Source organism: Dunckerocampus dactyliophorus, chromosome 12 (assembly GCF_027744805.1).
Source record: "Dunckerocampus dactyliophorus isolate RoL2022-P2 chromosome 12, RoL_Ddac_1.1, whole genome shotgun sequence".
NCBI lineage: Eukaryota > Metazoa > Chordata > Actinopteri > Syngnathiformes > Syngnathidae > Dunckerocampus > Dunckerocampus dactyliophorus.
The window spans coordinates 14,216,377-14,238,416 of NC_072830.1; the positions used below are offsets into that span (position 1 = coordinate 14,216,377).

At 40.6% G+C, this 22,040-nt stretch overlaps 2 protein-coding genes across 4 annotated transcripts in view; one reads left to right on the plus strand and one right to left on the minus strand.

Moving 5' to 3' along the window:
* Positions 1 to 11,866, plus strand: part of LOC129190923 (rho guanine nucleotide exchange factor 26-like) — a 41,971-nt gene extending 30,105 nt beyond the window's left edge. The window contains exons 13-15 of the mRNA XM_054793729.1: positions 9,363 to 9,436; positions 9,508 to 9,612; positions 10,387 to 11,866. Coding sequence (XP_054649704.1) covers positions 9,363 to 9,436; positions 9,508 to 9,612; positions 10,387 to 10,529 — 322 coding nt within the window. The 3' untranslated portion in view covers positions 10,530 to 11,866. The remainder of the gene's footprint in view (positions 1 to 9,362; positions 9,437 to 9,507; positions 9,613 to 10,386) is intronic.
* Positions 10,109 to 22,040, minus strand: part of dhx36 (DEAH (Asp-Glu-Ala-His) box polypeptide 36) — a 38,650-nt gene continuing 26,718 nt past the window's right edge. Inside the window, exons 22-27 of one of the 3 annotated variants that reach the window (XM_054793727.1) lie at positions 18,408 to 18,507; positions 18,238 to 18,328; positions 15,897 to 16,017; positions 13,382 to 13,534; positions 13,039 to 13,311; positions 10,109 to 10,712 (exon numbers count right to left, since the gene is read on the minus strand). In XM_054793727.1, coding sequence (XP_054649702.1) covers positions 13,081 to 13,311; positions 13,382 to 13,534; positions 15,897 to 16,017; positions 18,238 to 18,328; positions 18,408 to 18,507 — 696 coding nt within the window. In that variant the 3' untranslated portion in view covers positions 10,109 to 10,712; positions 13,039 to 13,080. Of the gene's footprint in view, positions 10,713 to 12,804; positions 13,312 to 13,381; positions 13,535 to 15,896; positions 16,018 to 18,237; positions 18,329 to 18,407; positions 18,508 to 22,040 lie in introns of those variants that run through there. The other 2 variants (XM_054793726.1, XR_008573111.1) reach the window with 2 other exon arrangements.

Here is a 22,040-nt window from a genome sequence, read left to right on the forward strand (position 1 = left end):
GTCAACATCCAAAATTTCTGCTGAAATGTTTCCTTGGCTTGCATTTCCCCCTTATTTAGCGTCCAAAATACCATCCAGTTTGTTTACGCTGGCATCTTGGATCACGCGTCCAAGACGAAATGACCATGCTTCTGCACAACGTATTTACACCTCGTCAAGTACTGTTTACGTCCAGTGCAGGACAGCAGTACGTGCGACGTGCATTGTTCCCGCATGGGTATGCATTGTCACCACCACTTCCCGCACCCGTGAAGTACAAGTAGTCTTGGTGTTATTCAGTCCTGCTGCGTCCCGCGTGACGGCACGCAACAGCAGGCATTATTTGCAAGGAACTTAAAGCACTTGAGAATTCCCCACGACTTGCTCCAAGAGGTGGTGGAAAAGCTAACTCATTCATGTGAATGAATCTCCTCCATCTCCTCTCCTCCCCCTCTGCAAAATTAGGTAAAAATTATCTCAAATGTTCAGTGGTCCATTCATTTGTAATTTTCTGCATGTAAAACTATAATTATTGTCTATAAATTATTTTGTGTTAGACAAAATGTTAGACATTTTTGGGTGTCTGGAACGGATTAATTGGATTTACATTATTTTCAATGGGAAAATTTGCTTTGGTTAGGGTCCGTTTTGGTTTGAGTCGGACCTTCTGGAAGGGATTAATGACGTTAACCAGGCACCAATGTATTAAGAGAAAAAAGTCCAAAATGTTAGAATTTTATGAGAATAAACTCATATTATGAGGAACAATAATCTTATTTTAGTAGCATGGAGTTGAAATATTCAACAAAAAACATGTTATTTTTTTTGCAGTCATACTATTATGAAAAACAAAATAAAGTTGTAATTTTTGGAAAATGATGTTGGGGAAAGATTATAATATGGGAATAAAGTCAGAATATTACAAAAAGAAAATTAACCAAAATTCTTTAAAAAGGAAGTTGAAATATGTGGAAAATTAAAAAAAAAACAGCACAAATGAGAAAAAAAAGAGCAAAGAGTGAAGTTGATGTTACCCAACTAAGAACGTTCCACTCCCAAGTTTTCACTTCCTGACTGTGGGCCCATTTCAGGTCACAGGGATATTTAGTTACACTTCCATTGTCACGGCATGACTTCAGCCTTTACTGCCTGTTCCTAATGGGACCTGGGAATTAAAGTTTAGTAGTCTGCGCTATCATTTTGTCGTCAGCGTTGTACCCTGAGGCAAACCGGCTGCACCAGTTGATTGTTTTGTTGACAGTCTTCCAACCCACAAGTCTGTCTCCTCGTGGAAGTTTGATACAATATGCGCTGCGGAAATCATTACCGTACACATTTAAGCAATACTTGACACTGATCACACTGGTATCTCTGTTTGCTGCTTTGTACAGTACATAGAGGATGGGGGAGGATGGTTTGTTTACATTCATTATGTAACATTCGTAAACAAAAGGGGATCTGTCATATATTTGGCTTCATACACAGTGTGTTTGTTCCAGACGACGCTTGAGAATGTACAGCTGCACTTCATGTGCGCTCACAGCAGATTATTCTCACCAGAGTTTAGCGACGTGCATTTCATACTAAAAGTCAATAGTGGATGACTAACATCTTGAAAGGGATGCTTGGGATTAATTGACATGAAGTCGTATGTCATCCCCATCAGCAGTGTCGTGCATCAACAGTGGCTTAAGGTACAGTACAAGATATGACTTTATTACCCCCCCAATTGGTCCTGTGGGTCCGGTTCTGGTCGGAGGTCCGTTATTAGTTGCTGGGGGCATTAAAGTAAAGAGTTTGGCTTCTCAAAACAATATACGTTCAAAAGAGGAATACATTTGCATCATGAAAATGCCTCCTCAAAAATAATCAGACCTCACAAATCGCTCGCCGTTATATTTGTCTCCCGCCGTACCCCTGCACACTGTCGCCTGTGCGTTATGTGATGAAGACACTCGTATCTCCTTCCGCGACATTGTGCCACGGCCATCTTGTTTACATGTGTGTTCCACAGCGGGAGAAGATGCGAGCATCTTCATCACATTCACGTTAGCTTTTGAAGTGACTAAAAAAGGTGCTGGGGGGGAGGGTTACTGTGTGCTGTGATGAACCCCACCCCCACCCCCCACCGGCTTTTTCTTTTTTGATAGCTTGGACTTTGCGGGCCCTTGGCTGGGATGTAACAAAACGGTGTGTGTGCGTGTGTGTGCTTTTCATACAGCGTAGTACTCTGGTGACCGTTCTTACAGTAGTTGCTAGGCATCGTTGCATAGCAGCATCCCATTGTCCCATTGTCAAGCGGGCTTTTTCCCACGACTGTGACCCCCATACACACACACACACACACACACACACACACACACACACACACACGCGTGAGTTCTCGCTCCCCAAGCCGTCGTCATTAATTGGTGTCTCTACCAGCTTCGGCTCTTTGTTTGATAGCTTCCGATGTCCTTTCTTCCCAAGTTAGTGACTAAACGAGACATGACACATGATTTGTCACATGATTTCCATCCTTCTATCTTATTACCGTAAATGTTCTAATTATAACTGGGTGGTTATAATTGGAAGCAGGTGGTAATTGGAGCGTTTTGAAAGTGTGAAAACTCATTATATAAAACGTAATTTTATTGGATTGAATAATGATTTGGAATGCATGAGAAAGTGTATATTGAAATATAGCACAACACAGCTGCAACAGAAGCAGCTGTTAAAACCAACGGTCTGCTAATGGATGCTAATTCTATAATGTAGACTCAAGTGTTTACTTGCTTTTGTAGACCAAACACCCAAATGCTATAGGAGGCTGGATGGCTAATTGACATTGACATTGACATTGACATTGGTGTCCATGTACAGCGATGTCCAAAGTGCAGCCTGGGGGCCGTTTTCAGCTTTTTTTGTTGTTTTTTGTGGCCCACGGCACCTGTTAAAAATTTCCAGAGAAAACATACAAGAATAAAGTGAAAACATTAAGAGAAAAAAATTGTAATCTAACAAGAAAGAGTTGTAATTTTACAAGAATAACGTCGTGATGAGGAAAAATTCTCATTTTAGTAGCATCGAGTTGAAATTTAAAGAAAGAACTTTAAAAAAAAAGTAATAATTTTATGAGAAAACACGGTATTAAATTTACAAAAAGAAAGTTGAAATATTGGGAAAATTATGTAAATAAACAAACATTTTATGAAAATAAAGTTCAAATGTTAAGAAAAAAAGTCATATTCTAACAACAAAAAGTCGCAATTTTATGAGGAAAAATAATGTAATTTATATATAAAATATGAAAGACTTAATATTAAGAGAAACAAATTGAACAAAAAATAGAGTTGTAATTTTTTGGAAAATTAAGAAGAAGAATAAAGTGTAATTATAGGAGTAAAGTCATAATTACAAGACTCAAATTTTGAGGAGGAAAGTTTAAATAGTTGGAAATTTAAAAACAGCAGAAATGGAAAAAAAAAACCCAGCTGTAATTTTACGAGAACTAAGTCAAAATACTAAGAGAAAAAAGTTGTAATTGAAAAGTCTTCATCGAATGAGAAAATAAGTTGCAATTTATAGTATAAATTAGTGTTAGTTATTTTTATTAAGTTGCAATTTATGAAAAACAAAATGAATAAAGGCGCCAATAATTTTGGGAAAATTAGGTTGCAGAAAAAGTTAGTGTTATGAGAATAAAGTACAAATATTATGGGAATAAAGCCATAATTCATTATTATTAGAAGAAAATTTACAAGAAGAAAGTGGAAATTAGTAGAAGAAAAAAACATCAGCAGAAAATGGAAAAAAACAGCTGTAATTTGATGAGCATAAAGTCAAAATATTAAGGGAAAAAGAGACTAAACTTGTAATATTATGAGGAACAATAATATCATTTTAGTAGCATGGAGTTGAAATATTAAAGAAAAAGTACATTTTCTTAAAAAAAAAGTAATATTATGAGAAACAAACAAAACAAAATAAAGTTGTAATTTTTGGGAAAAAATGGTTAAGGGAAAAAGTTATAATGTTATGGGAATAAAGTCATAATATTACGAGAAGAAATTTCACAAATATTATTTAAGAAGAAAGTTGGAATATTGGGAAAATAAAAACAGCAAAAATGGGCAAAAAAGGCCAAAGAGTGTGGTTGATACTACTAATAAGCTGAGATGCAGTTTTTTCTTGATCTATATCTAACTTCTGATCACACTTTACAAAACATCAAAGTAGCAAAGTTGCATCCTTTCATTTTTCACTATGTGGCCCTCGCTGGAAAAAGTTTGGACACCCCTGCTATAGACGTACTGAAATGTTCACGCAGGCCAATTGTTAGCTTTGTAGAAGACCAACCACATGCACGTAGTAGTGGTACTCGTACTCTGAAATACTATAATGCCATAATAGGTGAAGACACCCCAAAGTATGGAGATTGCAAGCAAGCAAGCAAGGCAGAGCAGCCCCAAAGCAAGCATGTGTCCCATGGTGTGTGGTGTGCACTGGATCTATTTGTACACCAGCGTGGGCGTGTGAACCGGATAGCGTGTTGCATTGTAAACACAATCTGCCAAAGGGGATTTTTGTCTTATTATTCAAACGCTGAAAAGATCATAAAAGCAGTGTTTTGGAGGATTGTGTTAGAGGTGGGTATCACAAAGATCACGGTTGTAGTTTGCAGTTTGCTCTCTGACCTGATGACCCGTGATTTTTTTCTTTTAACACAAACAGACTGTTGTTTGACAAGAAGATGCGAGTCAGACAAGACTGGTAGAGGATTAGCAGCGGCACGAGGACGCCTCTTTTATTTGTGCTATTGTTGTTGAGTGTGTGTGCTTATCTATTGTTTCAGGGTCATGCATACACATTAGCGTACCTTCCCTGTGACCCTGATATTCTGTGTGCTGCCCCGTGGCTGACTGAATAGCTCGTCTCTATGCTAGAACACAGCTAGCTCATAGAAGTGTGTTGCAGGGGAAAAAAAACACAGCCGGACATGCATCTCCAACACAAAACAGTAGTGATTACGCAACCACAGAGGGAGTTCTGCACTACTGTTCTTTTCCTTTACCACACTCTGACCCCACTTATGGCTTTGTTATGCTTTACATTTCATTCCTCTCAAAAGCTACATTACACTAAAGCTGATACTGAATATGATGTACTAACAGCTATGTGTGCCATGAAGGAAACACCTCCCTCCTCTTGGACATGATACCACTCTCTGACCTGCCCCTAGCTAGGTCAACCCGCCCAGTGTATACACCCACCACCTCACAGAGGATGGTTTGGAAAAACAAACCAAAAAAAAAAAGCAGGCTTCCCTACACATCTTAAAACGGGGTGTCCCAGATGCTGGTATTTGTGGCTCGTGGCACATTCTAAAAATATCATTAAAATAAATTTTAAAAAACTGCATAAATGGAAATGAATAAAAGGAAAAATCCGCAGAAAGAAGAATACATTTTTACATTTTTGAAAAATTAGGTTGCGGAAAAAGTTGTTACAACAATAAAGTCAAAAATATTAAGTCGTATTGTAACGAGAAAAAAAGTTTCAATTTTATCAGAATAAAGTTGTTGTATTATCAGAAACAAAATTTAATAAAGTTGTCATTTTTGGAAAATGAGGTTGGGGAAAAACGCACAATGTTATGGGAATAAAGTCCTAATCTTATGAAAAGAAATTAACAAAGATTATTTAAGAAGAAAGTTGAAATATTTGGAAAATAGGCTTTTTCTCCTGTACGGCAAAGATGAGATGGCGTTTTTTTCTTGATCGATAACTGCTTATCTACATTGCAAAATATCAGTGATAACGTTGCATGCTTTCATGTTACACTATGTGGTCCTCGCTGGAAAAAGGTTTGGACACCCCTGGTTTAAAGGGATTACACAAAAACTACAATTTCCTTGACATTTTTTCAAAGTTGGCATTTTAAAAGAGACAGGAAAAATGATTCTTCAATTGAGAATGTTTCTGTTTTCATTCAAATCAGGATTAGAAGCGCCGGGATGGGAATCATACCTCCCGCTCCAACATGGGAGTTGCTCCGGCTGCAGAGAGACATGTCGTGTTTTTGTCAAGCGTGGGGAAAAAGTGCTTAGGTTGGAAGCGTTTGGGAAGTGTGCAGATAGTAGGTCAGCACGCTGATAGTGGGGAGCAGCGACGAGCTGCTGTGGAAGAGGAAGGAAGGATAGACCAACTGTCATCGCTCTTTATCTGGGTGGCAAAGGAGGCTGCACAGTGCGTGTAAGAAGATCCACTGACAATGGATTTATGATGCTCCACATTCTCTTGCCCTTTGAGCGCCTTAACATCAGGAAGGAGGCAGCATCTGCATGTAAACACACTCGCTACATTCCACAGATAACCATGAAGTGGTCTAACACATGTGCTCCACGGTGCGTTCGCTGCCCCAATCAAAAATAGTTCTGTCGCCATGACGGCGTCACATGTGTCAGGACTCGAGCGGCTGTCATTCACACACAAGAGACGCTGAGTAAATAAACGGGGTGGTGTCTATCTTCAACACACGCCAAGGTGAATGTTGGGAAATGAGTCAGTGTCAAGAACTGTGCTCCTGGGAAGCCAATGCATAGAGAGGTGCATGACCTTTCTAAGGTCAAAGCATGTGTAGACTTTGACAAGTGGAGCATCGCAACATAGGCTACCTCAAAATAGGAATGGACGTGTGACTATGTTTCTTTGACTAGCTGGTAGGGGTGTCACAAGATTAAAATGTGACAAGAAGAAAAGGTCTCGTGGGCACTAGGCCTGGGATCATATTAAAGAAATGAATTAATCACACAATAAATGAAAATGAACTCGGCCATTTTGCCAGCCTCAATATATTTCCATGTGCATGCGGGTCAGTTTTCCTTGTCTCTTGCCTCCAAACAGGCAGGAAGAGGGTTCACCCTGCGCATTGGTTTCAGCACCTTGGCGCGTTTGGCATGAACGGATTAAAGCCCTTTTGTGTAGGGATGTCTGATATTAGCATTTTTGCCGATATCCGATATTGTCCAGCTCTCAGTTTCCGATATCAGCCAATAACGATAGATACGTGTAAAATCACATATATCCTGTGGTGGAATGAACATGTATCTGTCGTGAAGCTAATGCATACAGCATCAGCACTTAGCTTCTCAACGTGGATGTTATCAACATTGTAAAACATCTGAGAAATACTTGCCATTCGGCTTAGGCTGTGACGTTTGTTTTAGAAGTCAACAGAGTAGGCGCCACACTACAAATTGCATGTACACAGTAATTCCGGGTCTAAATGAACATATCTCACATTAGATTTGAATGAAATTTCATCTGCAGATCGATATTCAAGTGAATTTATATCCTACATGCCTTTCATCTTGCCATGAGTTTGAAAGGCTTTAAGTTGGACTTAACATTCAAAGCCGTCGTATGAGTCGATGTGGTCCAACACTAAATTGAAGAGGAAGAAGTCATCTTGAAAATACACATCATATGATATGAAAAAGCAGCATTTCACAGACGTCCCCGCGGACTCTCCTAATCGAACACACACACACACACACAGTGTCATTTTTTAAATATGGGCGCCCATAGGCCTATACAGTATACAGCATTATGTTTATTATCAGCTTTCATTATAGGGAAAAATCCCGATACCGATATTGACCGATTTTACATTTTAATATCGTCCCTACTTTTGTCAGTCATACAGTCTCTTTGTGGGTGCAGGCGGGGCTGCTAGCATACGTAGAGTGCAGAAGAGTGTAACGTAGTGGAAATGGTATTACTTGTAGTAGATTGCAATATGTTGTCATATTTTTTTCAGATTTGTTTTCATTGTACTTTTCCTAAAAGTAATGTTAAAATGTTGCCATGTTGTCTCATCTCGCAGTGTCTCGTGACACCCCCTACTCGTTGGTCTTTTTTATATTTTATTTCCAGACATGCTCAGCAAGTTATATTCAGGAACATCACATGGTTACATTTGCATAGCTGCGAGCCACAGATGGCCCCCAGGCTGCACTTTGCACACCCCTGAGATAGTGTTGCTTGGAGGTCATGCCGATATTGTGGTAAGATACAGTATTTTATAGATATTGTAGTAAGTTTGGGTCCTTGGGAAGAACATTTTCAAACCTTAAAATAGGGATGTCCAATATTGGCATAAAAATGAGATATCGGTTCATATCAGTATCCGTTTTTCTGCTGGTGATATCGGCACAAGTGGGGGAATAAGGCGTCTTCTGATGTTTCCAGCCCAGTTTAGAATTTCACTGATTGTATTTGGCCAGAGTTTCATACTTGCACTTGTATCGAAATGGTATCGTTGACAGCATTATTTCATTGGATTCTTATTTGTGAATTTATTAGGGTGAACCTGTCTTACTTTTTCATGGAACATGTTATTTTTGTTGATTTTTTAATGACTATTTTATTGAGAGAAAATGTTGACTGTGAAGAACTTCCATCCATCCATCCATCAATTTTCTATGCCGCTTATCCTTACTAGGGTTGCGGGGGTATGCTGGAGCCTACCCCAGCTGACTTTGGGCGAGAGGCAGGGTACTGGTCACCAGCCAATCACAGGGCACATATAGACAAACAACCATTCACACTCACATTCATACCTATGGACAATTTAGAGTCACCAATTAACCTAACATGCATGTTTTTGGAATGTGGGAGGAAACCGGAGTACCCGGAGAAAACCCACACGTACGGGAGAACATGCAAACTCCACACAGAGATGCCCAAGTGGAGATACGAACCCAGGTCTTCCAGATGTCTGCATCGGTATGGGTTGATAGCAGTATCTGAAATCAAGTGCTGGCCGATATGAATATGGAGCACATGATGTACATGGTGACTTGAGTCACCCCAGGAGCGCCTCACATCTGTTGCCTTAAGCCCCACCCACTCTCCATCTCTCCCTGAGTGGCATGTGGGAACAGGTGAGACTAGAGCTGAAGTTTCATGGAAACCGACCCGTGTGGCCCCGCCCACTTCATGTTCTCTTCCCACGCCTATTACAAGAGGTGAGAGAAAAGCTCAACTGTGTTTCGCCTCCTGAGACTCGGCCCTTTGTGCTGCCTCTCTTCACCCACGGGACTCTGACAACACACCTCTGTTGTCTCACTGAGGGGATGGATGGAGGGAGCTAGGGAGGGAGGGGGCAAGGGAAGGGAAGGCAAAACCTGCTGAGCCACGAAATTGTCTTTTAGACTCAATGAGGCCCATTCTGTGCACGCTGATGTCAGTAGTGCCAAGGACCATATGATGGACCTTCAATAAGGCTCAGTCTTGATCACAGATGTATTTAAAATGTCTTTATAGTAGTTGTAGTTTACCCTCTTAAAATAGCAGGCAACACATATACATATATGTATTTTTTTTTCTTTTCTTTTCAGGAATGAGCGTGCAAGGTGGATCAGCGCCCTGGGCAACAAAGTCAACAAGGACAAGACGGAACAGGACAGAATGAGTAAGCCTTTGGAGCCCTCGTGTGGTCATTGGATAAAACGAGCATTGGTGTATGATGGCGTATTGTTGTAGATGCCGTCCAAGTGGAAGTGATCCGAACCTACACAGCCAAGCAGCCTGATGAGTTGGCCCTGCAGGTGGCTGACGTGGTGCTGGTATCCCAGACTGTAGACGACGGTAAGAAAGGGGGACGGGTGCGGGGGGAGACTAAGATCTATCTCTGTAAAATATGAACAAGTCTAAGGTGATCCATGTATTTATATCAGGTATCGAAAGTGCGGCCCGCGGCACACTATAAAAATATTATTTATTTTAGAAAAGTAATAAACAGCAAAATGGAAACGTTTTACAAGTCAAAAATGAAGAGGAAAAAAGTAGTAATCTAACAAGAAAAAGGCATAATTTTATGAGAATAGGGTCATAATATGAAGAAAAATGTGATTATAGTACCATTAAATTAAATATTATACAAGAAAATACATTGTTTTTAAAGTCAGTGTCAGGACAAACAAACAAAAAGTTGTCATTTTTGTAAAATTAAGTTGTGGAAAAAGTTATACGGAATAAAGTCATAATACGAGAAGGAAATCTACAAGAAGAAAGAGTCAGAAATGGGGAAAAAACAGCTTTAATGATATGAAATATGAAATATGAAATATTAAGAGGAAAAAAAGTCTCATTTTTACGTGAATAAACTTGTAGTATGCAGAAAAGTCATTTTAGTAGTTAATTTTTCAAATTCATAATATTATGAGAAAAATTATATGAGAAAAAAAAAAAGACAAAACATGGTGACGATGACTTCCTGTGAAAAAGCCAAACATGGCCAGGGTTAAATCCTTTAACGCTGTGGTGTGAAGTCATGCATGACGGTGGTTTTGCCGGTACAAGTGTGAATTGGACAACACGCGTGAATGCTTCAGCTTCCATGTTTTGGTCCCCCGGTCTCAGGTTGGTACGAGGGCGAGCGGCTGCGTGATGGTGAGAAAGGCTGGTTCCTCGCCGAGTGCGCCCAGCCCATCACGTGCCAGGCCACCATAGAGCGCAACATGCAGAGGATGGACCGCCTGCAAGGACTGGAGACCAATGTGTGACCTCGGTTTCCCATGCTGTGACGCCTTCAGGGACTTCAGAAGTCAGCATGAAGATAGAGATTGTTCATCATGTGAAGGTCTTCATCTAGTCCAAAGCCTCGAGCTGCTGGTGCACCGTCTTTCTAGTTCTTCCACACCAACCTCATCCAACAGGGCCTCTTCCCACAAGTTGGAAGCACATGACTGTGCAGAAGGTATTGGTAGAATGAAGGTACAGCAATGCCGTTATGACGAAAGAGCAGGTTTTGGTCTAAAATGACTCGTCAAAAGTCTTAAGGCACTTTATTTTTTAAACTCCTAATATGCATCATGTCTACTAGCCGAAGCAGAAGGGAAGAAAATCTGCTGTCAGCTGACACACACACACATTCGTATTCTTTCGACATTTACACCCCCCCTCAGGGTGACGCTGCAGCATCATGAAGCTTGCATGAACTTGTGTGAGGCGGCCATTCGCTTTCTTTTAGCTTTGAGTCATCGTTTTCTTCCCCCGGCGTGAGGAAATGAATGGCCAGGTCTGAGTGCGGTGACGGGACCATCTGTCACGCCCACGGCTCTGACGACACAGCCGCTACTGTTGAAGTAGCGGCAGCGGTGGCGTGGCGGGCAAGGACCCTCAAGGAGGCAAGGCTTTTTTTTTTTTTGCCAATTGTCCTCCCAATGAATGAATTGAAATATGTTGCGTCCCATGTGTAAATATGTGAAGTCTTTTCTAAATGCACATCGATATACTGAAACTTGCTTGTTAAAAACACAAATGCATAAAAAACAGCTCTTGTATAAGTGTACCTAATGAAGAGTCCAGTGATTGTTTGTAGCCCAAACATAAATAAAAAAAAAAACGTATGACTGTGACGCGTCTGGGCCTGCTTGACATGTATAGTTTGGCTTTTTAAGGACATGATCTACAGCAGTGGGCCGCACAGGAAGAAAAAATAATTTCCTTTATTTGTTTGTTTTATTTTGAAAAGTGGCCGGATTCTCTCCGTTACATCCGTCTCACTTGACGCATGTCCATTGTGCGTGTGCTAACTTTATCTCATGCCGCACAGATAGACTACTACTGTATTTTTACCATTTTTCTTTCACCTCATATTTGGTCTCAAATGCATAAAAGTAAGTTTGGATGACTTATTGAGTGTTAATGTGTTCATTTGTCTCAAGTGAATTCATGCTAGCGCACTGCCTTTTACCACACACGTCAAACAGCGATGTAATCATCTCTCTGGAAACACTTGGCTGGAACTTGAACTGGTGGATGGTGGGTCGCCATTCATTTTGTGCTTTTAATTTGATGTTATTCATGTCTTAGTTTTACACGATACATAATAAATAAGATAAATTAGATCGCTATAATGTACGAACCCCCGCCCCCCGGTCCGTGAGAGATTTGTGGGAACACAAGCCGGTCCGTGGGTCAAAAAAGGTTGGGGACCACTTCTCTACAGTATACAAGTGATGCATTCAAGGACGGCCACACAAAGTGGGAATGAACGCCCGATGAAACACAATGAAAGTAAACATGCAAAAACCGTGTATTACTACTCAATGTATTTATTTAGAAAGCTATTTTTTTCTCATTGCCTCTGAATGTTTTCCACAGACTGGTGGCAGTAGTTGTACTAACTTTTTTAGGACTGTTGAACTGCCTTGCCACTTTTGGTACTACAGTATGTGCTATCTTACTCCGTGCCAGCATGCTAACTGTTAGCATGTTCGCCATGATCCTCATATTGATTAGCATATATTTACATGACATAACGGTAAGTCACTATAGAGGTGCCCTTTCTGTACTTCTGCACCAACTTTCTAGATGCTAGCTGTAGTATTTTGCATATCACACACACAGTTAGCACTTTAGCCACTGTGAATTCAAGCTAAATATCACCTACGTCGTTACCATTAGAAGCATTTCCTTCATGTTGGGGATACCGCGTCGGCTACAATGTAAAAAGGAAAAAAAATGTCAGGTCAGAGGTCAGCAGCAGGTAGTAGGCCCATTTAAAATGTCAATTAGACTTTTTTTCCAGCAGGTAAACCACCGTTTCATATTTATTTATAGCATTTACACAATAATTCAATGGTGTGTGTGAGGGGAATTCTTTTGAGGTGGATATTCGTGAGATACTGTACATGTTTTTTGCACCGTGCGCTTTGAGTGACAGGGCCATAGCACGTGAAACAAAAAGCCAGTCAGGATGATTCATGTTAATTCAGCCACATTTCAGCAATGTTATGACACTGTATGTTTTCAAGGGACAGCACGACAGCAATGAAACGTGGAAACAACGTGTTGCTGTTTATTTGGACAATAATAGCTGTGTGTGTTGACTCATTGTCAGTAGGTAGTGCATCCATACTGCCATCCAAGCTGTACACTGACTACTCTAAAGTATATCCATGCTTACTTTGCATGAAGTGAGGGGCGTAAACACTTTTTTCATTTATTGCAAGGTGCTTTAAAGTCCAAGTTGCAATAACGGACCAATCGAAAGGAAGGTCAACTAACCTGTGGTTCCTTCTATCAAGTCTTGTCCCCAGCATGAGTCCTCTAATCATCATCATCGTCGTCATCATTGAAGTAAACGTGTTGTCCTCTGGGCGTCCATGTCCTGTTGTGGGCTCTGGCGCCGCTCGCCGCTGTTGTCGTTTCCTGTGTGGTGATGAGGTCTATGATGGCCGTGATGACGGCGCAGTCTTTGGACTGGCGGTTCTGCCAGTCCACAGGAGCTGGGTTCCGTATCTTGTCCTCCAGCAGAGAGTCCAGCTCTTTCTTGAGACTCTTGAGAGGAACCAGCAAATTCCCGTAAACGTGATGCTGCCCTGGGACTTTGTCGCCAGCGGGTTTTTACCTTGACGAGGTGAGCGATGCGCGCCGGTGACCTGAAGACGATCCACTGGTCCACCGCTATTGTCTCCTGGTCCTCGTCCTTCTGGATAGTGATGTCACCTCCGAAGAAGAGCAGGGAGAAGGGGGACACCTCGGTGCAGTCGTACAGGAAGATCTGAGGACGTGTAAACACTACATCGTTTCAACATCGACTACACATTTTACCCACATTAAACATTTCTCCTCAAGGCAACACGAGTGGAAAAACAACCTGCATTATTAAAACACTAACAGTCATCTCTTGCAAAATCACATTTTTTCAGAAATTAATTAATAAATGATCACTGTTTGGTGGTAGATTTTGGGCCATTATTAGTCAAAGCATATTGAAATACAAGTGATATGTAGTATTCTGGTCACTAGGTGGCAGTAATGGCAAAAAACATTGAGACATTAGCTTACATTACCTTAACATAGCATGAAGTAAGCCATGGCATGTCCCACATGAGTGAAAAAACCTCTTCTCCCATTCCGTGTGGAAGTGGTAAGTTTTTGGCTTCTTAAGTTTAGAAGAAATAAATTTGAGGCGAACTGTTAGCTCGCCATCTTCGAATCTCTGCAGCGTAAGAGTTGCAAGGTGATGTAAACATTGAATAAAAGGTGACTATAGGGGTGTTATTTCATGTCTACAGGTCTCTAATAATGTTACAAAACATATTTACAAAGTCATAAACATGTTTTCTCTGCTCTTTAATATAAAAATATTGCAGAAATTCATTTAACGCGGCCGGGTCTGGAACCAATGAATCGCTATAAACCAGGGATGACTGAGCCAAATATGTATTTTCCACCCTCAAAGCACTCGAGAGATGTCTACATGCAATCCAACAGGTGGCGCCAAACGTCTACCCGAGTGAGTTAGAGCTTATCTGGGGAGATGCAGCCCTAACAGACAATAATACAAGTGTGTCAAAGGTTGTTAGCAAACAGAGGAGTAATAATGCTAATTTTAAGATAATGTTGATCAATGAACCCAGGATATGATTTCGCGGGGGAAACAAAACCATGTCTAAAGTGTCACACAACAGTAAACAAATACAGTTTATTAGCCATTAGTGAATTTTTAATCAAAAATTCACGCAAAAATGTCACCTCGGTTTGTGTACATTTCCTGGTTAGCGTACAATATGGCGTGTTATTACTTCATACATAGGCTGGTAGCAAATTTTAATCACAAAATGTCCTGTTAGCATCGTGTTAACGTGGAAACAAGAACCGTCCGTCGCCCATCTATGATGTCATCAGCGTTTGAGTCTGTAGTTCGTTGCTAACTAACACAGTTACACCACAAGTCTCTGCTTTTTATTGATCCTGGCTGCAAAATAACCCACAGTGGAGCCAAAAAAAAGTGTTTCGTGTTCATATTTTGTGCGTTTCGGTTTGAGTCGGACCTTCTGGAACGGATTAATGATGCTAGCCAAGGTTCCACCGGATAATTTCCCCCTGTACCCTTTATGTACAGTACAGGCCAAACGTTTGGACACAACTTCTCATTCAACGCATTTTCTTTATTTTCGTGACTAGATTCTCACCGAAGGCATCGAAAATACGAACACATATGGATTTATGTACTCGACAAAAAAGTGTGAAATAACTCTAAATATGTCTTATATTTTAGATTCCTCCAAGGAGCCACCCTTTGCTTTTCGATAGCGCTGCAAACCCTTGGTGTTCTTCTCAATGAGCTTCATGAGCTCATCACCTGAAATGGTTTTCACATCACAGGTGTGCCTTGTCCGGGTTAGTTAGCTTAGTGGAATGTCTTGCCTTATTAATGGGCTTGGGACCATCAGTTGTGCGGCCTGTACTGTACAAAAATGTTTTTTTTTTTGGTTGACATTTTGCTCATCACTGTGTGAACTCTCAAGAAAATCCCATGGGATTACCCACGGGATGATCCATGATGACAAACGCGACATCACAAACACACTGCTCGGCAAAGGTAATAAACAAAGTGCAGAAGAGGCCGCCTCCGTTCAACGGTAACCCGTTTTCTAGCCAAGCAGAGACAACCGCATCAACCTGTGAATGTGACGCAGTGTAACATAATGGCCGTGTTTTTCTCTCCTCTTTGTGTGACGACCTCACACTCCTCAGGGATTATCAGCAGAGGATGATGATGATGATGGCGCTGAAGAACGGTGACATGACAAGAAAGGACATGAAAGGTGTGTTCCTGCACAATAGTGACACACACACACACACACACATTCAGACATAAAAGAAGAGCTGCATTGACTGTTACACACACATCTCTTACAAATGTGTGGGAGCTTGAAAGCACCTTTGAGAGGGAGCTGAAAGGTGGCGTTTTAATCAAATATTCATTCAAGCTAAAAAGCTGCCGAGACCCCTACTGCCAACCTTTATCCTCACTCTGAGATGGTGCCAAAAGCACCTGCCCAAGCGGCAAAGCGCACATATTCTGACTCCCAACACGTGTTTGGCACCTCCCCTCCCCTCCCTGGATTACTCACGCTGCTGGTTCTCATCTTAAGGTGATAGATGAGCCACGTGTAGTTGAACTTGGTCTCCTCGTAATTAACAGACTTGGGGTGGATGCAAACCTTTCCATCAGGCTGAGTGTACACTTTCACCCTGCACAACATAACACAGAGTGGGTGTCATTATTCGGCTGGGAGGCACTCGAGGCACTAGAAGTTTGTGTCAAGGCTTCCTTCATTATACACGCTATGAGCCTATCATCGTTTTTATGCATATTTTCCATCTCCAAGTATGAATGCTTACTGGATGTAAGAATATCTGGTGAGTAACAAGTCAACTATCTTTCAGTCAAGTATGGAGGTGGGTATTGTCACGTTCTGAGGCTGCACAAGTGCTGCCGGCACGGGGGAACTGCGGTTCATTGAGGGAAAACATCAATTCCGACATGTGCGGTGACATTCTGAAGCAGAAACTGGGCCACATGGCGGTTTGCCAATATAAGGAGCCCAAACACACCTCCAAGATGATCGCTTCCTGAGGAAGCTGCTAGTGAAGGTGATGGTCTTCACACCTGAGTCTAAGTGGGACATCCTCAAGCGCAAGCATCCACATGGAGGAGTGGAAGACAATTCCAGTGACAACCTGTGCAGCTGGTCAATGCCCTGCCTGAGAGGATTAAGGCAGTGCTACTGTACACAACAATGGTGCTGTAAATATTTACACTTTACATGTCCACTGTGGTGTACTCACTCACTATTTAGACAATAATGGCTGCATTTTCAGTGATTACTACATTTATACTGCTACGCAAGCTGTACACTGACTACTCTAAAGTATATGCAACATACTGTACATCCACTGCCAGCTTTGTAGCTTTTCGCTCCTGACATTGCGGCTCAGAAGGAAAGACAGCTGTGATGTTTAAGTCAAACAGTTTTCCAAATGGCGCCGCATGAGGCAGACGAGACCATCTCAACTACAGGGAACAATCTGCTCATGGCCGACCACCTGCTTTAGTAGTGAAATAAAAAAATAAAGGAGCGTCATGCATACAAACATTCAGACAACCTGGCTGAGCATTAAGACTTGGAAGGAGATAACATTTACTTGAGATTTCTGATGACATATCAAATTGTCTAGACCAGTGGTCGGCAACGCGCGGCTCTGGAACCGCATGCGGCTCTTCAGTCCCCCTTGTTGTAGCTCCCACGCCTAGCTCTGTGATTTTTTTTGTTTAACACTGAAGCAGGGGAAATTTGCATTTAAAAAAAAAAAAAAGTATGACATCTCAGACACACCGCAATTCTGTGAGTGCAGCTACACTGCATTCTGACTGCTGATTGGATGAGCAAGGGAAGGGAGAGGAGGGCCAGTCTGATAATGACCGATGTAGCAGACGCCTTGACAGTGTGCTACCCCCGCGTTAAGCTATCCAGAACTATGAATTCCTCCCTAAAAAAAACAACAAAAAAAACGAGCTTAATTCTGAATGGACGTATTAGTTTGCCTTCACTGCCAATGATGCTGGCTTACCCAAGCGTGTGCTCGCTATGTGGCGAGAAATGAGCAAACAACTGAACATGTAACGCTGAAAGATATTTTCAAAACAAACGCTCCACTTTTTCTGATAAATGGGCTTAAGGGAGTGATTTCGGAACTACTACGGAAGGTCGAGCAGAGCAAACATACTTCCAAGAAGTGGATGAACGCTCCACACTCAACTACAGCTGCTAGCGTTGTAGCTGACTCGCTGCACTGGAGAGCGTGAGGAGGAGGAAGCTGTTCACAGATGGAGAATATATGGAAGAATCGTTCATAAAAATATCACAGCATCTACTCTCCGAATTTAAAAAAAATAAACATGAAATTATTCCGAAAATGAAAGAAACGCCCTTCCCTGCAAAGACAGTCAAGAACAGGACCAACAGAATGGCAACAAAGCATCAGTTGGCAAGTTGATGACATTCATGCATGCATGTGATGAGCAGACAGCACTGATATGCAGACATGTGAACTCTGATGGGTTTTTATTATGCTAACATTTTCTTTTAATTCGACACATATACAAGAACAACTCCATAAAAGCCTGCTTAGTTCAGTGTTTGAATGATTTCAACGTTAGCTCACATGTGCACTCTGCACTTCTGTTAGTTGAATTCTGTTGTTATAACAGGTAAAATCGTATGATGAATGATTAAAACCTTTAAACGTTTATAAGCTGTGTCAAGTTTTGCGGCTCCGGACCATTTGTCTCTCCTGGAAGAGGAGGCAAAATGGCTCTTTTGATGCTAAAGGTTGCCGACCCCTGGTCTAGACCGTTCTCTTCCTCTGGGTATCAATAGTAATGATTTTGCACTTAAAACTTAACCTCACCCAGGCCTCTTTTTGCTGTAGGATGGTCGGATCATGGCCACCTTAGGATAAAGACCGGCTACAATCACAGCCTTGATGAGCTTCTCATTATCTGAAAAAGAAAGATTGTTTTTTTTATAGTGCATCATCTTTTAATTTAGTACCAGACTGCACCTGCTCCTGGTGTTCACCTGAGTTGACGTTTGATTTGGGGTCTTTCGGGTCCCTGCTGCTGACAAAGCCTGCATGCATGAGATGCTCAGCAAACTGGCCCTTCATGTTGTGTAGCATCTAAATGGAAAAGACAATTACGACGTTGTCAAATGTGCACGTTTTCTGCATTGCAGGTAGAACTCCATCCACACTAGTGGTGGTTTCCAGAATGTCAAGCACCAGCCGAAGCGCTGTAACCTTGTTCATCGTGTGGCCATTTTAGCCAACCAGTAACCAGAAAAAAAGTCATTCCCAGAAAAGGCACAACAACAAACACAGCCTGAACAGCGGTGGCTGTCAGCAACATTCAGATATCATTTTTATTAACTCCACAAGATGGCAGAAGCTGCATTTGAATAATGAAAATGTAGGTTGCACTAGCAGCTGCTGGTGTGAAACCTGAGGTGAAAGAGAGACCGTCCAAGTCCAGCCCAAATCAAGTCCCAAGTGTTAGGCTTGACGTTTTTCAATGCCTTACAAGTTACAGTATAAGCACTGTTTACTGGTTCCCACAAAAAATGCCATTTTAACAATGTAACAATCTATTACATTCAACAAAAAATAAGACCAGCCTGACAAGGCTTAGTCACAGTTCTGTTCTGTTCTGAAACCTGATTAGACCGTACTGAACATAATTAATTGGTTGATTAATTTTATAGTAATTCCAGGTCAAAATTGTGTATTTTGCATGGTCACGTGAGTACTAATAAATAGATTACTAATCACCCTACATACAGTCATGGACAAAATGATTCGACCTCCCTTGTTTCTTCAGTTTCTTGTTCATTTCAAAGCCTGATACAACGAAAGGTACCTTTGTTTGGACAAATATAACAATGACAAGCAAAAATAGCTCATAAGAGTTACATTTTTTGGCAGTACAACGCTATAGTTATTTCTGTAAGAACTTACTGTCAGTGATTTTGGTTATTATCAAGAAAACCATGGAAGTTTCTAGATATCAGCCCTTACATTTAACCTTTATGAGCTATATTTGCTATCATCATCATATTTGTCCAAACAAATGTACCTTTCTTTTCTTTCTTTCTTTCTTTTCTTGGGAGAATGAACAGAATAAGAATTTCATTGCATAGTATAACTGCCTGTTTTACTATGCATATGAAAATAAAACTCTTGAATCTTGAATCTTTAGTTGTACCAGGAATTAAAATGGATCAATAAACTGAAGAAACAAGGGTGGTCTAATCATTTTTTCCATGACTGTATCTTTTATTCCATGTACTGTATATCTATACCTGCCATCTGAATGGGTTGAATTTGAGCTTCACATTTTTTGTGTCCACTCACGATGGCTATAGTTTAACGCTGCATTTTATTTTAACGGTTTAAGTTTATTTGAACATGCATACAAGTTACAATGGAATACATCACATAATTCAATTCACAGTTCCACATGTCCGAAAGGAGCAGAAAGAAGCAAAGCTTATTTAATCCTACCCCCCCATCCGTTCCACATCCTATGCAGTACATTTATTCACTTCCTGTTTGTCTTATGTGATTTTTTTGATACATAGAAGAATAATAAGGTAATGTAACAATATGATGATGTTATTATTACGATTTTGTTCACAATAAATATAATAGTCAGTATAATAATAAATAAATACAAATAGACATAACAAAACAAGTTCAAGACTCTTCTTCCTTGTATTCAGCAAAAATCAACTACTTGTATTGTTTTTTGGATTCGCTCATCTTTGTGCTTTGTTTGAGTTCCTTACCCAGTCCGTTCCATAGTTTGATCCCACATACTGGAATGCTGTGGGTTTTTAACGTGGTTCTCGCATATATGTGTTTCAAGTTTAGTTTTCCCTGAGATCATATTTCTGCTCTCTTGTAGAGAAGTATTGGATGACATTTTTGGGTAGCAGGTTTTTGTTAGCTTAATGCATTATTTTAGTGGTTTGAAAATGTACTTAATCAGAGAATTTTAATATTTGTAATATTTAAAATAAGAGATTTGTGCAAATCCCTTGTTCCCTATATGTGGCATTACGGATTATCCTCACTGATCTTTTTTGCAGGCCATTTGGCGAGTGAAGATTGCTTTTATAGTTATTACCCCATATCTCCACACAGTAAGTTAGATATGGTAATACCAGAGAACTGTAAGAGTGTGGAGTGATTTTTGATCAAGAGCAAATTTTGCATTATTCAATGTTGAAGTATTTTTCACCACCTTATGTTGTATATTTTACATTGGTTATCCACGAGTAACTCATTCTTATTAATAAATATGTCCAATCTGTTACTGAACAGCTTCTCGATAATTTTAGAAAATTGGGGTAATAAGGAAACTGGTGGGTAATTTGTAAATTGATGTTTGTCTCCATTTTTTAAAATTGGAATTACTTTAGCTATTTTCATTTTGTTAGAAAATTTTCCGATCTGAAATGATAAGTTACTAATATATGTTAACGGTTCTACGATCTCATTGATAACCCTTTTTTATTGTTTGTCCAATTTTGGTCCAATATTTACGATGTAGTTGTTACACTTTTCAGCTACCTCATTCATATCATCCTTTTTACTATTCCCAACCATCAAATAATGAGGGTAGTCTGCTTTCTTAGTGCTGTTCCTTGTAATACTATTTAAAATTCACCAAGTTGCTCTAATGTTATTTTTATTCTTATCTAAGCATTTACAATTAATATTCCTTCTTACACACTGTCAAGATTGTAATCAACTTATTTTTACATGTCTTGAATGATAAATGTCCTGTATAATGTATTCTTCTTCTTACAGACATTTTTTAGCCCTTTTGCAATCCATGGCTGATTATTTTTCTTTTGCTTCTTGGACATTTCTCACCAGGGACAGTTGTTATCACGGAGCTCCATATAAGTGCATAGAAAGTGTTCAAATGCTTCATCCTTTTGCACTGTAAACACTCTCCCATGTTTGTTCTTCGAGATCTTTCCTGAAAGCATTGACGCTATCATCTGTGCGCAGTCTTTGAAAAGTCTTTTTAGCCACCACCTGTCTCCCCAAATATTACCAGCATGTGAGCTTTCCCACAAGGGAAAATAACATCCTGGACCAAGTCTACTGCAACATGAAAGGTGCTTTGAAGGCTGTTCCAAGACCCCACTTTGGAAAGGCTGACCACATCTCTATATTCCTTTATCCAACATACAGACAACTTCTTAAAAAAGCTCCCCCTGTAAGTACAGCAGTTAAAGTATGGAATGAAGAAACTGATCAAGTACTTCAGGACTGCTTTGGCTGCACAAACTGGGATGTGTTTAAAACTGCAGCGGGGAGGGAAGATTGTACTGTTGATTTGGATGAATATGCTTCTGCTGTTACTGGCTACATTAGCACATGCATAGAGACTGTTACCACCACCAAGTATTACAGGAAATACCCTAACCAAAAACAGTGGATGAACTGTGATGTAAGGGCTAAGCTACGTGCTCGTTCGACTGCATTTGTCATGGGCACCGCTGATGACTACAAAAAGGCCAGATATGACCTGAGGAGGTCCATACGGGAGGCCAAGAGGCAGTACAGACAGAAGCTGGAGGGCTACTATTCCACCTCAGACCCTCGGCGCATGTGGGCGGGGCTCCAGCACATCACAGACT